General features: G+C 41.7%; 5 protein-coding genes across 5 annotated transcripts; 4 read left to right on the forward strand and 1 right to left on the reverse strand.

The window, feature by feature from the left end:
- The first annotated feature begins 15 nt into the window (after nt 1-15).
- EAE98_008382 (uncharacterized protein) lies at nt 16-1840 on the forward strand. Its single transcript, XM_038956005.1, has 4 exons — nt 16-360; nt 484-503; nt 692-810; nt 889-1840. The coding sequence occupies exons 1-4, from the start codon at nt 303-305 to the stop codon at nt 1565-1567; spliced, it is 876 nt and encodes a 291-aa protein (XP_038807464.1). The 5' UTR covers nt 16-302; the 3' UTR covers nt 1568-1840.
- Nucleotides 1841-2930: 1090 nt separating this feature from the next.
- Nucleotides 2931-3605, forward strand: EAE98_008383 (uncharacterized protein). Its single transcript, XM_038956006.1, has 2 exons — nt 2931-3256; nt 3368-3605. The coding sequence occupies exons 1-2, from the start codon at nt 3145-3147 to the stop codon at nt 3547-3549; spliced, it is 294 nt and encodes a 97-aa protein (XP_038807465.1). The 5' UTR covers nt 2931-3144; the 3' UTR covers nt 3550-3605.
- A 1098-nt stretch (nt 3606-4703) lies between these two features.
- Nucleotides 4704-7076, reverse strand: EAE98_008384 (uncharacterized protein; the record flags this gene model as incomplete). Its single annotated transcript, XM_038956007.1, has 1 exon — nt 4704-7076. The coding sequence occupies one exon, from the start codon at nt 7074-7076 to the stop codon at nt 4704-4706; it is 2373 nt and encodes a 790-aa protein (XP_038807466.1).
- Nucleotides 7077-7457: 381 nt separating this feature from the next.
- On the forward strand, nt 7458-9501 carry EAE98_008385 (uncharacterized protein). Its single transcript, XM_038956008.1, has 3 exons — nt 7458-8494; nt 8556-9095; nt 9169-9501. Exons 1-3 carry the CDS (start codon nt 7582-7584, stop codon nt 9429-9431), a joined length of 1716 nt encoding a protein of 571 aa, XP_038807467.1. The 5' UTR covers nt 7458-7581; the 3' UTR covers nt 9432-9501.
- Nucleotides 9502-10790: 1289 nt separating this feature from the next.
- EAE98_008386 (uncharacterized protein) lies at nt 10791-12772 on the forward strand (the record flags this gene model as incomplete). Its single annotated transcript, XM_038956009.1, has 3 exons — nt 10791-11005; nt 11063-12044; nt 12416-12772. The coding sequence occupies 3 exons, from the start codon at nt 10791-10793 to the stop codon at nt 12770-12772; spliced, it is 1554 nt and encodes a 517-aa protein (XP_038807468.1).
- Nucleotides 12773-16461: the final 3689 nt, after the last annotated feature.

Here is a 16461-nt window from a genome sequence, read left to right on the forward strand (position 1 = left end):
CTTTTCCCTCCACCACTCCTTAACCAACCGGAAATCCTCATTTTCCCCCGCTGACACACACCACACATCAACGCACGCCTCACGCCTCACACAACCACAATTTCTTTTTTTTCATGTGAAAGTCCACCACTTCTTTTTGCCTCGTGAAGCACTAACTTTACTCCGATCCCCTACTTTTTCCACATTGTCTTTCCATGTAACCATCTACATCTCACTGTCTTGGGCAAAATGCTTTCTATATTCATTCTTTAATACTCCTTTTGATTGATTTCGATTATTCGGGTGGAAGAGAGTGTATTAGAATGATTGAGAGCGATTTCGGGGACATCTTGGCTTCTAATAAGGATGATGTAATCCAGAGTGAGTTTTTGCTCATGTTTGACATGTGATTTTCGATGTTTGGTCTTGAATCTCGGAGTTCTGGAGAGAGGATTTGATATGTGAAAAATGGCTGACTTGGGACTTGGTTTTCGTGATGAATAGGTATTCTCACTGAGGAAGATGTATGTTTATTTTCTTTACTACCTGTACATGGCATTGTCGTCTGGTTTTCGTGATCCTCTTCTATTGCCCCGTACCTACCTACTCTTTGAAAAGCTGTGGCGCATACGAGTACCACGCTTTGCCATAGAGGGGCTGAGGGGTACAAGCAAAGCAAAGAATCCGATTATTGACAATATAATACATCTAGCTATACAAAATTCTTGGAGCACAAAGATCCGCTTCGGGTGCAGAATTGCGACGATGCTATTTAGAACGATCGAAAATATGTCATCCCGATAGAATTCCTTTTCATCCGCTTTCTACCCGGTAATTCTTCTTTTGTCCTTCGCTTTCGCCTACGTACCCCCTATTATGTCGATTGTGAACTGACAATCTATCATTCAGCGCATTCCAACGTCTAGCCTTCTCTTTCGAAATTCTCAAATCTCCGTCTTCTCGTCGAGCTTACGATTCCGCCACTTCCTTGTCCTCAATTTCTACTTCCACTTCGTTACCCACCAAACATCCTTCTCCGTCCTTAGCCTCAGACAATTTGTTTCGAACTACCGTCTCATCACTCATACATGACTTCCTTACAGGCGACTTCATTACTATCCGCTCGCTTTTATCATCCTTAAATTCTCAATACCCTCACCTGATTAATACCGACGTAACTTCTTCTATCGAAGTCGCTTTTATAAAAGTGAGAGAATTGGTTATGAGAGGACGGGTATGGGCATTATTGATATATATTGAAATGGGGAGGATATGGAGAGTTCAGAAGAGGCTGAGAAGATTAGGAAGATGGGATTTAGTAGGGAAAGCGAGGATGATGCTTTTATTAGTAAGGGTGGTCGTAGCCGTTCCCGTCAGAGTTGATCGGGCTCTCAAAGCACGTGTTGAGAAAGAGAGAAGAACAATGAAAACGGGATCAGAAGCAAAGGAACTGGACGAGAGACTGGACTCGGAAGATGAACTCGCGAGAGGCGGAATTCTAAATGAGAGGGTTTGTAAAGTATTGGAGTTTATTGTTGGGGAGGCGGGTAAGGATGAAGAGGGAGAGGATACTGGTGTTCGGATTTGATATCAAATGATTTGGTATTGGTATTATATGCGGCTTGGGCTTGGAATATTCGGATGTGGGAAAAGGGGAATCACGCTTTTAGTGGCTTGTCCTATTACAGGGAGTGGCGTTTGGATAGGATATACCAAAGACTAAAGAGATATGGACAGTTATATTGTATTGGATCCAAGGTCTTTTGTGGAACGATACGATCTTTGGATACAGGAAAATTCCTAGCTATACAATGACGAAAGAAGATTTTTTGTGCGTTACCATTTTTTTCCCGGACGTTCAAAATTTTGCGGGAAATTTAGGCACCAATTTCTATAAAGTACTTGAATGTATAACGGGCTAGTGTTTGTATATTTCTTACATGGTTCGTTTCTTCATCTTCGCGGTGATTAAATTATCTTTGATCGGTCATCAGATTGCATACATTGTAAACGTCTATTCCTTTCCTTTTTTTTCTTTTCCTCGTATCTAATTCTCTATCTCTATGCCATCAATGCGTCCTTGAATTTTAGTGAATCAAGCTTTGGCATGTATTTTTATATAGCTGAGACCTAGGTAGGTGTATTGGTTTTAGCTATGGTTGCTTGTGGAAAATTTCTTTTGGACTAGAATTTGGACGTGGACTTGAACGTGGACTTGAACTTGGATTTATTACATAAATATTGGAGGGTTTCATGTTTATGGTGGTGATGGGAATGGTAGTGTTTTCACTTGTGTGTATATATGTATTTGTTGATATACCTAGGCAGAGAGAGATGGGATTTATCACCGAGTTACTTGTTATGTACATATTTTTTGTTTCTTGGGAATATATATCGATCACTATGAGAATTTCGAGCTGGAAAATATAGATTGTCGGAGGTTCCTGTCAATTCACAACATGACCCCCCACCCCCTCCTTTCGTTGCCAAAAATTGTCAAAGATTTCTACATCATGAAAACACTGCTTTGTTTGCAGACATACTGGAGTACAGCTATTTATAAATTATCTGCAAATTATCTGCGTATTATTTGCAAACAATCTGTTCAGATCTACGCTTGGATCACTTTTAGGCTACAAAATAGTTTTCGAATAGCTTCAAATTTAATTGAAAATCGGGAACGCAAATAATCTGCAGATAATCTGCAGGCAGGGCAGGTAGGATCTCTAGCGAGTAACTCGTGGGTCAGATTACCTTCAGTTCACCCCGCGGCTACAGATAATTATTTTCGCAGCCTATTTGCAGAATTGTATGCTGAGCTTGGCTCGCGTCAAAAACACGTCTCGAAATATTGACGCCTAGCGGCAAAGGCCTGATACACCGCGGTAAGCACCATCAACATTTGATGAAGGAACGCCGAGATATACAAAAGGCGCTGTAGATGAGATGTTTGGAACGGGAATACGGCTCATCTCGATAGAGGAATGAAAAATATAACTTATAAGAGCTGCAAGATTTTCCTTTCCTTTTCTCTTCCAGTTCAGTATCATCAGCAAGCATCACTTCGCTCTACTTATCATATCATCAATAACAATACCATTAACGACTTCTACCTTCTCATTGAATTATAAAACACGATTCATACATTCCCAAAGCCCAATCAAAATGCATTTTTCCACCCTCGTCACCCTTACCCTCTCCGTCCTCAGCGCCCAAGCGATGGCAAAAGATTGCACTAAGGGTTTTTACTACTGTGGCGGGGACTTGCTCACAATCGGTACGATTACGTTTCTTCTTCCTTTTTTCACTGCTTCTCGACCCCTTCCCCTTCCCTCTCCTACTCTCCCCGTCCCCCTTCAAACACTCAACCCACTAACACAAACCCCAGGCAGTTACCACGACACCATCATGCAAGCGCTCAGTACCTCCCACCTCACCCCTGACGATGATCACATTTTCCGTGGGCTCTTCCAATGCGTCGACGGTGGCTTGCTGGGAGAGGCCAAGTACTGCGCAAATGGCTGTTGGTTGGCGGGAAGTGATAGCCCAAATAGTGATAGATGTATCTAGTGAGGTGTGCAATGTTTGATGTGAATTCTGGAATGACAGTTTAACGTCTAGGAATGAGGTTCTAGGAGGCGGGTGGGAGGTTTAGGGAAGGAAAGACAAGGGGTATGGAGGAGGAAGAAGGGGAGAATATTTGTACTTTTTTTTGTTTTGTTTTTTTGCTTGTTGCTTTCATACTATGTATCATGATAGAACTCACACACTCGTTTAGCTCGTTTGGGGGAAGGGGGAACAGACACTCGTCTGGATCGATTGCGCTGTTATTACTATTACCTTTGCTTCAAGTTAGAGTTAGACCGTAAAGTTAGGATAAATTATCTTTCAAATTCATCACTTCCCTTTCGGACCAAACAACTATCCTACACATGAGATAATAGTTTCTAGATTGAAGATCGCGTGAACAACAATTGGCATAAACATAAGGATCTATTCCAACAATATTCCCAATCTACAACAAGACAAACGTATTAAAATGTGTTTCACGGATAATCTATGGACCAGCATAAATACTAACCGAGACATAGTCTCGCCATCATCACCGACAGATTGATTATATCTAGCACAGTGTTGACTTTCCCTCTCATTTCGTCTCGCACAGATTGGTGCAAACCTAACAACGACTAGGTATAAAACGCGGGAGACTTTAATAATTTTCAATTGATTGAACTTGAGAGATATCCGCTATGCTCTCACTATGGGCAATATCCACGACTGCTTTCAAAGGGCCACTTCAACACTACGACCCCCCACTTGGTGGAAAATCACTAATGATAAGAACTTGGTAACACTAAGATCCGTGGAAAGTAAGAGAACAAGATCATACTTACAATAAATCCACTGAAGTAGCGCTGATGTTGTCAAACTACAAAATATTTGACAAAATGGCAATGTCATGATTTATGAACGACTACTACATAAAACTTGATAATATTGATCATTGCTAAAGTCGTTCATTGAAATCATCTCATAGCATATTCGTACATATGACCCCGATGTTCATCCCTGAGACCTATCTTCAACCAGATCTATAACTCCTCAGACTCCTATTTTACAATGCTTTCCTCCAAACACTGTCAAAGGTTCCTCTCGAAATAAAATGGTATATGCAGGAAGTTCGCTCGCTCTCATTCACAGCTAATAATGCTCCCACCCTATCATTATTCTTGTTCAAAATCGTTACTCGTAACAATCTTATCTTTCTCTTCCGCTTCTATCATTGCCCCATGCAAGGGCGCTGATTCGAGACTCGCAATGGGAGGCGGTGCTACTCCACCCAGGAGACTTCTTCGATGTGGACGGGAATTGAAGGCTTCGCTTTCTTCTCCCATGGTTGTCTCTATCATATCATCATCTGGCATGATTGTTGCTTGGGATTCGGTGATCGGATATAAAGTATTTTCGATCTGCGTCTCAAGACCCTGAACAAATTCATTTGCTTCCGCAAAATGCAACAAACTGTCTTTATTTGACAATGTAGCATACTTCGCCCGAGCATCATCTAGACTCTTTTTCGATTGATGAGGCTTCTCTAGGCTGAGCCATCCTTCGGCGGCCATGATACTCCACATGGCAGATTTTCTTGTTCTACTACCCCAAAGACCAATTCCGTGTCCCTTCTTTGTACCATAACAGACCGCAACACGCTCCTTGAATAATGAGTCGCCAACTGCACCTACAATCTTGTGTTCAAGGAGTCTCGCACCCCATCTTGCTGCATCGCCAGTTGCCGAACCGCCTCTGACCCTAAGAAGCTCCATTCCTAAGGTCAAGCAGCGCAGGGCTCCATAAGGGGCACTGCATCGTGTCATATACGAGTACGATGAGGTTTCAAGCATCATATCGATGGTTTCAGTACGTGTTTTGGCGCTGATAGAATGAGGCATCATGAGGGTACTAACAGCAGCCATTTCATTGGCTGCTGCATGATATTTCCATGCTTTATCATTAGTGAAATCCGACCGTAACAGATCATAAATTTGTTGGGCCAATTTCCAATCCCGAAGCATGAACGAGTAGTCTGCGAGCTTTCGCATCAATGCTTCCGGTGAATCTGGTCGGTAAAATCCTTGTAACGCATCATAATTACTACCGGATCCTACCGAATTTGATGAATTACTTCGTGAGCTAGAACCAAATGCTCCTGGCCATTTTATAGTTTTCGATAAGCTCATAAATCTACCACTTATTCCTCTTCGCCGTGAAGCAACCTGGTCGTTCCAGGTCGCTACACACCTTTCCATTGACGGAACGACAGATTGAGTAACCATCTCGCGAATGAATGTTTTTATGGCAGTGGTATCGGATTCATATATACAAGGAAATGAGTCTTCGGGGTCTTCTTGGGACTCTCGCGCCTGAATTTCGGCCATTTCCTCTGATGCAGCTATCCATTCGCACCGTGGGAGTTGTACACTATCATCATCTGTTGCCACGCATTGACTGCTTCGGAGCCTTAAGAGATGACAATGAAGCCCAAAATGGCGTTTCATTTGTTCAAATAATGTGATAGATTTTGTGATATCATCTCGTTCTTCATCATGTACCAGAACATAATAGCGGAGATAATCATCATTGACCCATAGTGGCAACCGCTTTTCTCCGTGACTTGATTCTTCATATAGCCTCCTTAAAGCTTCAATCGGATTTTTGTTACGTGAACTTATGGCGATAATACATGCCACTGGATGTGAGAAAGTTTCGTGCGGGGCTAAAGGTATTCCTGAAAGTAACCTTCGTAGATAAAGTGTATAAAAAGGCGAAGTTGCCCCTGAAATTTTAGAACTATCTTTCAGGTTCAAAAAATCTTCTGCACTGACACCAGGAAATTCTTCAGCATTCGTTAAATGACGATCAACAAGTCGCTCAATTTGAGGAATATCTCCTCCCGTTCTCAGGCGCTGAGCAGCTATTGAGTCTGGTATGGATTTGTTGCCATTCGGTGACAGAACTCTCCCCTCTCCACTCCTTCGCGACCCAGGTATCCCATCCGGTATTTCGAGCCCATCCCCCAGTTGAACAAAGCGTACTCCAAAATCGTCATATGTCCGGCCAGCCCCTATACTATCTCGTACATTGACTTTTCCTTGTATTTTCTCCCCAAACGGCCTTATTAACTCCCAAAGTCCTCCCTTGAACCCTTTGTCTTGCACAAGCTCATGTGTATCGATAGATGTGTGTACCGCAATATGTGGAACAAATCCGGATAAAATTAAATTTCGAGGATCGTCTTTCCTGTCTGATGGTAAGAGATGGCTTTCAGAGAGCGTACTACCACCAAATACAGATCCTGCGATTCGCGAAGGTGTCGATGATCCGCCGGTCGGGGAGACTGGTCTTGAACCGGAAGGTGTTGTCGTTGACGCGAACAGTGACTGTACTGAGGCATTCGACGCTCTGTATGGCAGTGAAGATACAGATGAAGTCATTGATTGCGAATCTGCAGAAATTCTTGTCTTGGGCCTCCTCAGCGGCGTGGGACTCGTCACCGAATCGGGGGGGCTGAAGGGAGATGCATGATTCGAAGGTGTCATGAAGACCGAGGGGTCCGCAGCCGGAAGAAAACAACGTTCGCACTAATTTCAATGACCCTAAATAATCGCACAATCATGCGCCGAATCAATCAAAGATAGACTGCAGCAGCGGCAAAGCAAGGCGATCGTTCATCCAGATGTGGTCTTGTGTAATACTCGAACGTCGATCCGTCTGAGATGGTCTATGTTGGAATTGTAATTAATCGACATGAGCATGAAATATACGAGAGGGGTTTAAGGACTTTTGTCGTATAACTCCCTTTAAAAAGTCCCTTGTTTTTTGTACTTTGAGTACGTCTAAGTTACCATCGCGGGTACAACCACAGTTAATGATGGCCTTGCGCTAAGAATAATCCAGCATCACCAAAATCCTCAATGTCACGTGACTTGAGTATAAATTTCAGTCTGATGCCGTATTTTTCTTTATTTGTTGTTTATGGATTCAGCAGTGATAATAAATTACAGCTCGACTATTCATTGAAAGGTCCCCCATTCACCTCATGTTATGATTCCATATTGGACATCTTTGGTACAGAGCTGTGGAGTCATAAAAGTCAGATCTAATATAAGAGTCACCATCACCAAACGACAAACATTTAAATTCTCTTCGATGAAACGAAAACACAACGAAGAACAGATTTCTTTCGCAAAAAGATTACGAGGAACGACTATGGCTACCGCTACTGTTACGTTGACTCCTCGAGAAAGTCAACTTCGGAATCTTTTGCTTGATGTAGCGAATTTTGTCAATGGGTCCAAAGATATTGAGAAGAAAGTCGAGTTGAGATGGGCAGGAGGATGGGTTCGGGACAAGCTACTTGGGATCCAAAGTCATGATATTGACATAGCAATCAATGTCATGACTGGGCAGAACTTCGGTCTGAAGATGCGGGAATATTTGGAAGATGCAGAAAACCTCAAGAAACATGGACTGGAAGCTAAAGATGTCAAAAAACTATACAAAATTGCTGCGAATCCAGAGAAGTCCAAACAGTTGGAAACTGCAACTACCAACATCTTCCAGTTCGATGTGGATTTTGTGAACTTACGCAAGGAAACTTACGCCGAAGATAGTCGCAATCCTGAGATGGAATTCGGCAGTGCAGAAGAGGACGCACTCAGACGGGATGCTACGATCAATGCTCTATTCTATAATCTTCACACAGATATTCTTGAAGATTTCACTGGAGGACTTGCGGATATGAAGGCCAAACTCATCAAAACACCACTTGAACCATACACTACTTTCAAGGATGATCCGTTGCGAGTTTTGAGGTTAATCAGATTTGCTAGTCGACTAGATTTCAAAATTGATCCGGAGGCGGAAAATTGTATGAGTAATCCAACTATCATGGAAGCTCTAAAACTTAAGATCAGTCGAGAAAGAGTTGGGGTTGAAGTGGAGAAAATGTTAAAAGGTAAGCAAGCTGTCATTCAGACGATTGTTTGATATTTGAATTTATTTCTTACCAATTTCAGGAAATAACCCATGGCAATCTTTGAACTATTTCGATCGACTTGGTATCTATTCAACAATGTTCACGGATCCTACAGCACATGAGGTTCTAACACCAGATACATCGAGCTGGAAAATCGTGTACGATTGCTTAAAGGAAATGACATTGAACGAAACACCAGACTCGATTTACAAATCGCTAGTGCGATCAGATGACGCCAAATACCTTGCCTGGATTCTCGCCGCTTTGACACCATGGACGGCCATCCCACCAGCACAAGCAGCAAAACCAGGAGGGAAGATACCTCCGCCATATGGAGCTTTGGTTGCTCGAGAAGGACTAAAAGCGGAAAGCAAGTTGTGCAATATGGTTGCTGGTGCATTCAAGCAATACGCCGAGATCACTGAGCTTAAGGATGCAATCAAGAAAAATGACCCATATATTCACGAACGAGATACAGTTGGAATGATGATTAGGAAGTGGGAATCACATGGTGGGCAATGGAAATTACAAGCCCTATTTGCATTGCTCGTGGAGGCTTTGAAGCTAGAAAGTGCTGAAGGTATGATTAATTTCCAAACGTTTTGATCATTGGAAGCCTTGTGTGCTCTACAATTTATGCTAAGTTTCTCTAGGATACCAATCACTATTTTCTGAATGGCAAAAGTTCATTGACCACCTCAAAGACCTTGATGTAATGGAGGCACCGGCAATCCGAGGGATAGTAGATGGAAAGATTCTTTCAAAGTCACTGGGTGTCAAGCCTGGCATATGGATGGCGCCGGCATTGAATGTATGCATGGAGTGGCAGTTGAGAAATCCTGATTCGACAGATACGGAAGCTGCAATTGAGGAAGTTAGGAAGCGAAAAGAGGAGTTAAATATACCCCAGAAATAGTGATCAAAGGAAGTTGAACAGCGATGTAATACAGATTACATAGTTAAAATACTATTAATATTCGCAGCTGCTCTCCACTCACCTGTGCTATCGGATTCTACGTACCATCGCAAGTAGGCAGTCTGTCTATCGTAGATTATCAATCACCATCTATTTTAGCAAGAAATCAATCTCCTACTTCAAATTGTCGTCACGAGTTCATTTTCTCTGATCCAGTTCCAGTAAATCGGGCTAAAATTCGTTTGTTTGAAATCCCCAATATTTTTCATCATGCGTCCCTCTCATCTGTTCCATGACCATTCGCAATCGAACCATTTAACCCGTGATAATGGTATCTTCAGCTTCCATTCTCACACTCATTACCATCACTGCCTTTTGCAATTAGGAAGTTTAATGACCCTACATCTTGGCATCCATCTGCGAAAGACATTGTCCTCTTTCTGCTCCGTTCTAGCTATAACTTGCACTGTTTTATTTGTTGCAAAGGGGTAATAACGAGCCCGACGTAAGACCTTCGGTCTACCGCTCAATGCATATTTTTATGGCGTACTCTGTAATCAAAACGCCAGATGGCAGCAGTACTGAGTCGGGACAACCGATTTGCGCCCCAACATTTGACCCCGATTTTTCGCATCAACAGCTTGCAATATTTCATCTCCAAAAGAGCCCAAACTATGTCCCAACAGCTGCGCGACTTAAAAAAATCCACTGGATTCGGTATTCTTTGCATTGTTGTATACTTCGGTGTTTGATGATTCTCTATTGTAGAAATACCTACTTGCCAATTGCTCGAAGAATCTTGACGCCAGTTTCTGGGCGTCCAATTCCAAGAATGATATTCAGAAGCAATAAGATTGACTTTTAAAAAAACAACCTTCGGGTTTCTCAGTCTGAGATTGTTAGAAGTTTCTTTTCCAGAATTGATATTAATATTTCAATATACAACAAGAATCTAATCCCTTCGACTTGAAAGTCTGCTACTGGAATAACATTACTCTCAGTCTCACCGCCTTAAAGTAGAATATTCTGCCCATAATAAATTCTTCAAATAGAGACCATCTGAATCGTGAGAGCCATCCGATTACAAAACGAAAGGAAAGTATTGAGAAGTGCCACGAGTTCTTTCTTCTTGAAGATTTACTTTGTCACCAGCTATTCAGTTCGATTCTCCGCACACAGCCCCTCGCACTGGTCTGGTAATCTGGTTGTATCTTATGGAAACACATGATGAAAATGCAAAATGAGGCCAACATCGTCTTCTGTTCCAATATACCCATGGAAGTTTGGGTTATGATAGGACAAATTTCTAGCAAGCCCTCTCTCTATTCTCTTGTTAGAGTATCGCGCAGTTTCAGAACCATGTTTTCGCCGATTCTTTACGAAAATTATACCATCGAGGTGTTGGGTCACCAAATCTCCAGCGTAATCCCGTCCTTCGTTCCTTTTATCAAGAACTTGGAGGTGATTATTGACATTAGACCGGAAATGTTGCCCGCATTCAAACAAACCAGCCTGGATTGTGTTTTGTTGATTATGAAATATCTGAACAATACTAAGGAACTCCAATCTTTCAGGTGAAATACGATACAAACTATTACATGTACAGTCGCATATGTTAATGCATTATCTAGGTTGGTTAATAACAGCCGTTTGTCCATATTTGAGGTTGGGGGTGATGATATGGAGAATGACAACATCACGTGTGGCGCCTTGATCTTAGAGAATGCGACATTATTACGTCGCCTCAAAGACATTCGAAGCCTTAAGAAGGTTCACTTTCGAAGTGCCGCTCTAGCTACCCGGGAAGCTGCTCAGGCTCCGCATATGTGTCTTTTCAAAGTGAGCGGATTCGTCAACCTGACTAGTCTAGAGCTTTACGCTCTCCATGGTGACAAGTACAGTATCATCAGAGATCTGGTAGAAATTTTACGCACATCGCCTGCCCTACAGATACTAGGTTTAGGTCTAACTGGAGAATGGATTCCTGATACCCAAGCTTTTCTACATAGAGAGGGAACCAGAGATTGTCTCTCAGAGCTGTGTCGACTTTACAAAGAAAAGCCAGAGACTTCGCCATTAAATCTGAGAGAGCTCAAACTCGGATGTGGTATGATTCCCTGGTTTAGCATATCGCAGAATGATACTCGGTGTCTGAGTAGTCTGGTTAATACCGGATCACTTCAAGAACTACAAATATTTAACGCAGAAGATGAAGAAGCTTTCTACGAGAAAATAAATCTGGATTATCTGAGCATGGATATTTGTCCAAAACTCCGAAAGCTTTGGGTCAATAGGATGTCGGATGAGCTAGTCACTTGGTTAATGACGAAACGCAACTCAGTGACTGAGCTGATCATGACAGACTACCAACCACAGTGGCGCTTTGTAGAAGCTAGGGAAGGACCAATCAACAACATCAGGCTACCGGAAACAATATCTTTACTGTATCTCCGTGAGGATGCAGATACAGCAGACTACGGCCAATTTTTATACGACATCTGTAGTACCTGGGAGGCGTCAAGAGCCTTCACTTCAATTGCGTCGCGCCACATGGCGGTTGGTTCTCAGTATCTTACCGACCTTTCGGCTTCGATTGACTTTGAAATACAATGGGTAAGTGAAGCGATTAAGCTAATTCCGTGCCTCCAAATATCTGTGATTACGCGGAAGAATACAAAGATTTCAATACTCCGGACTGATCTTAAGCTTTCAATTTTCGGAAGCTACACAACATTGAGGCTGAATTTAGTGATTTAAGCTAAGTCATTTGAATCAACCACGCTGCCTGTATCATTTGAACTGTTTAAATCTTTCAAATTATCTGATATCCAAATCATCCGAATGAAACCAAGATTTGAAAGCTTCTGTTTGTCAGGCTGGTATATGGACTTTAGAAGAATTGCATAATAATGGCGTATTCTCTTTGATCAGGATGAGATGGTTCTATTTAGGCGTATCATCTAGAAGCTAAGCTACTATTCTAGGACGAATTTAGGTGTCAAATACCCAATGTTCCGTCGTTGACTCGACTCTCGTTACAAAGTAGGAGAACCAGATCCCGTGCATGGCCGTCGGCACAAGCGTCCCGCTGGCCTTACGTCAGAAGACCCCGAGATATTGCGTATCGATATGCCCACACACTCGCTGAAGAATCGAATTCTCTAAGGTATATCGAAATTGGTGAATGGGCTTGGAAAATAAAACGGAGACCATTCGCACTCGAAGAGCTGGATGAGGACGAAAAGGAAGCTATATATCTGTTCAACTTACCGAAACTAATATCTGAATCTGCTCTAGGAGGTCGGAGGGACAATTTGGACTTTGAAAGTACTCACTACTAGTAACGTTCTTAATCTATTGACTGGATAAAGTACAAAAAGAGTTCATGGGGTTTTAAGAGTCATTACTCGGGGCGGGAATCGGTATATGAGAAAAACACGACTACACAATACATCAATAGATTCAACAATATTTACACAGAGAATCATTATAAGATGCCTAAGATGGTCAGCCAAGTAAGCTCTGAGATTGATAAGAAATATGGAGGACTACCGCTTGAAATTTGGACTATGGTCGCAGACATAGTATAGAATTTCCCGTTCAGAGAACCGTTTACATGAAAAAGGCTTGTGCAGTCTTGAAGTGCATTCCCATCGCTGAATTCGAAATTAAGCATTCAAGAACATAGCACGGGACCTAGATCAATTATTTGGATGGATCAAAGTACTCGCCTTATTGCAACCTAACAGATCTCATAACAATGTATCTAAACCCAAATGGAGAAGACATGATAATTGAATTGAGAGACAGCATTACGTGTACCGCAATGCTAGTTTTGAAATGTACATTGAAGTAATTCTTTGAGCACATGCATGACAGCAACTACCCACTACTAATCAGTTATTAGATTCCAAAGACTAGCAAACGTATATTATACATCCTAACCAAGTTTGTCGAACCTTCAGTTGTATATTTTCCCCACATCTATACCGAAGGCCTGCTTTGGTTATTAATGGCAAAGCCAAAGACGAGACTCCTGTACCATCGTTTCTAACATATGTGAGACCTACAAATTTTAGCTTCGAAATACCTTTTAAATACCTCCAATTTGGAGAAATACATTCATGCTATGGGAGGACTTCGATCTCTACAGTCAGTCATAAATCGCAGTTGAGATGCTGCATCTACTGACGGATATTTAGCTTATACGGTTCTTTAACAAGGAACGAGGATTGGGTAAAGATTTTTCTCTTGAAGATGAAGGAATCCTCCAGATGTTGAAAAGAAACCTCCCAGAAATAACAGAAGTCTACATGGCGATATCAAAGGATGGACTCATCAACATGTGGAGGAGTGAAGATGTATGGGGAAAGATTGTGTTTCACTATCACAAATTGGTCTGGCTGCGTCATGCACCAAGACTTATATTATATATCTATCTCTCGAACCAGAATTAGCACAAAGTGATGATTATCCAAATATTGAATCGTTCGCTTCGTCATATGCCAGAAATCCAAAACTTATTGTTCAGCCTTATGCAATACTCATAGCTGTGGCTTGTTCATCACTAGGATTTATTCAGATTGGCAGTTGGGCGTGGAAGGTCAAACTTCTTGAGAAACAAGTTGATAACATGAAACTCAACGGGAAGATTACGATCGAAGAATTAGGTGCGGAGGAATAAGTGCTATTTATCTTTCCATCCTCCCGGATTTGGTCAGACAGTCACCATTGGCGGCATATTGCTGGATCACAATAGGTAGGTACCTAGTCAATCTTACAATTCAAAATATCAATAATCGAATTTTTTGATAGTTTCACATTCATACTCGGACATTAGATATTGTACGTAGTATGTATACCTATGTTTTCAGATTTTCCTTTGTGGAATTTTCATCAAATCAAAAAATCCGCTATCTTTCTCAAAAGCCATAATTCGAGGGAATGAATATAAAAACAAGAAGAAAGGAAGAAAAGAAAACTGGAAAGGGAAATAAAAAGAGTACTCTTGCTTGGAACGAAATCAAAGTAGAAAACTCAGGTCCAAGACAACACAAAAAACTTTCAGGAAGTGATCTCAGAACAAAACATGATGTGTCAAGGTTCAAAACTCATATCAAAAATTGATATGAGAATCGGACCGTGTTGACTTATAATTTATCATCACAGATCAGAAAGTAAAAGTAAACCCAATCGCAACAGCCCACGATTATCAACAATTTCCTGTTAATATTTTCCCAGTGTCACAAGCCAACGCCCACAAGCCAAAACCCACATGATCAAAGATCGAAAACCAACAGATCATAGGAAAGTTGATTTCCACAGATTCCCCAAAAGATTGACCTATCAAGTAAAGTTCTTCACAGAACCCACCATCGCCTAGACCAAATCCAACCTCTCTCACACTCTCACTCCTGTGGATGCCAGGTTGAACTGACAATAGAGCAAAAGCAGATATGAGTGGGAAGATTCTCAGACAGCCCCATCAAGAAACATGGCATCGGCTTCCCTAAAGTCCCTCGTGAGAGGGTATTAAGTAGGACTCGGTTTATGCTACCATGAGTTTTGGATCGTGCAATGGGTCTTCACTATGCTAACAATCTTCCCCGTACCACTAGATAGCATCAATCTTGCACCACAGATGCATCTACTTGCAAGCAAGTACAGTGGTGTTGAAGTAAAGATGTGTTTCTTGGAACATGGCAATGGATTGAAGAGGGAAGGAAAAAAGATGGAGGAGATGGGAGGGAGGAGTCCTTATATGGACGTGGAATGCTGTACCTTGATGGCCAAGCGAGACCGAATGCGAGATTAAAATTGCAAATTGAAGCTACGGCAGAGATTTTTTTTTTCTTTGTTAGGAGGCGCAGTAAGCTGATGGTGAATATCAGTAATGTCTGGCGATGAAGTTGTCGTCTCATCGTTTGTTGCCAGTCTTGCCTACTCAAAAGTCATAGCTCATATATCACATCACCTTTCGACCGCGAAGGTAATTGCGGTTGGTCGAATACTGAGGGGGGGCTATGGAGGACTTGAATATCGAATCAAGTCCGTTTAAACAGTTCAAAATCTCACAAAGGGTAAAATCATGGAAAGTGAGGGTGGTATTCCAGGGTCAAAATTCAATTTTGCGCTTGTCAGATTTCAAAACATCTACGCATATGGTTTTTTTATTCTATGGGCATTCTTGCGCTATTTATGGCGAGAAAGAAAATCGGTTGAAGGCATATGGGTATTCGAAAATTACTCAACAAGTGAATAAATGATAACTACGCATGGTTCAGTGAAAACCGTGGGAGAAAATTTGAATTTGTCCAAGAGTCTCTGAGTTGTATTCACTACCTAGGTACCAATAAATCAAACTCCTTTCGCAGCCCTGGCAATTTCCTTGATTGATATCCTTTCGCAGACGTACCTAGATACATCTTCTGGTCTACCCAAGATCACTCACAATTGTTATCACCATCACTTACCGCCGCGTACGTCTTAATGCTCTCCATTACTCAACTAATAGAATCATGGAAGTGCACAATTTTAGATGCTCCTTCCATCCATAGTCAACCTCCTAGAAATCAGAAACGAAGTATTAAGTCCTTGCTCCCTCTCGAAGTCTGGAAGGGTTTATTTGAACAAGTGTGTTTGACTTCCGTACTGACTGGTAGTGAATATGCGTCAATTTTAATGCATGATATCTAATACAATAATAAGTGTGTGGTGCAATGTATTTTCAAATACAGGAAATCTCTAATTCTTCCCTAATTCATTCAGAAGCATTCGTGAGTATTGAAGTCTTTCTCCCTAGAAATCTGACAAGTATCGAACTGAATCTGGTGAGTATAGCCCTGAATACCTATCACATTCCACTCAGTATGATCACAGGTAGGTCTTGATATGAAGTTCAACCAGGGCCGAACTTGATGCTATGAGCTTCGACAAGCTTGAAAAATTATAGTTTGTGGAGAGCTTCACTGATATTTTGACACCTAGCATGTGCTCCGCAAGCGAGCTAGTCCTCTATTTCGAGAAGTAC

This window comes from Botrytis deweyae, assembly GCF_014898535.1.
Source record: "Botrytis deweyae strain B1 chromosome Unknown BDEW_022, whole genome shotgun sequence".
NCBI lineage: Eukaryota > Fungi > Ascomycota > Leotiomycetes > Helotiales > Sclerotiniaceae > Botrytis > Botrytis deweyae.

What these genes read in the sequence shown, in the direction of transcription:
- EAE98_008382 (XM_038956005.1), top strand. Translation starts at nt 303, where the DNA reads ATGATTGAGAGCGATTTCGGGGACATCTTGGCTTCTAATAAGGATGAT. An exon ending in TAAGGATGATGTAATCCAGA is followed by an intron (nt 361 to 483) that starts GTGAGTTTTTGC and finishes CGTGATGAATAG; the next exon opens with GTATTCTCACTGAGGAAGAT. An exon ending in GTATTCTCACTGAGGAAGAT is followed by an intron (nt 504 to 691) that starts GTATGTTTATTT and finishes TAATACATCTAG; the next exon opens with CTATACAAAATTCTTGGAGC.
- EAE98_008383 (XM_038956006.1), top strand. Translation starts at nt 3,145, where the DNA reads ATGCATTTTTCCACCCTCGTCACCCTTACCCTCTCCGTCCTCAGCGCC. An exon ending in CGGGGACTTGCTCACAATCG is followed by an intron (nt 3,257 to 3,367) that starts GTACGATTACGT and finishes CACAAACCCCAG; the next exon opens with GCAGTTACCACGACACCATC.
- EAE98_008385 (XM_038956008.1), top strand. Translation starts at nt 7,582, where the DNA reads ATGATTCCATATTGGACATCTTTGGTACAGAGCTGTGGAGTCATAAAA. An exon ending in AGTGGAGAAAATGTTAAAAG is followed by an intron (nt 8,495 to 8,555) that starts GTAAGCAAGCTG and finishes TACCAATTTCAG; the next exon opens with GAAATAACCCATGGCAATCT. An exon ending in GAAGCTAGAAAGTGCTGAAG is followed by an intron (nt 9,096 to 9,168) that starts GTATGATTAATT and finishes AAGTTTCTCTAG; the next exon opens with GATACCAATCACTATTTTCT.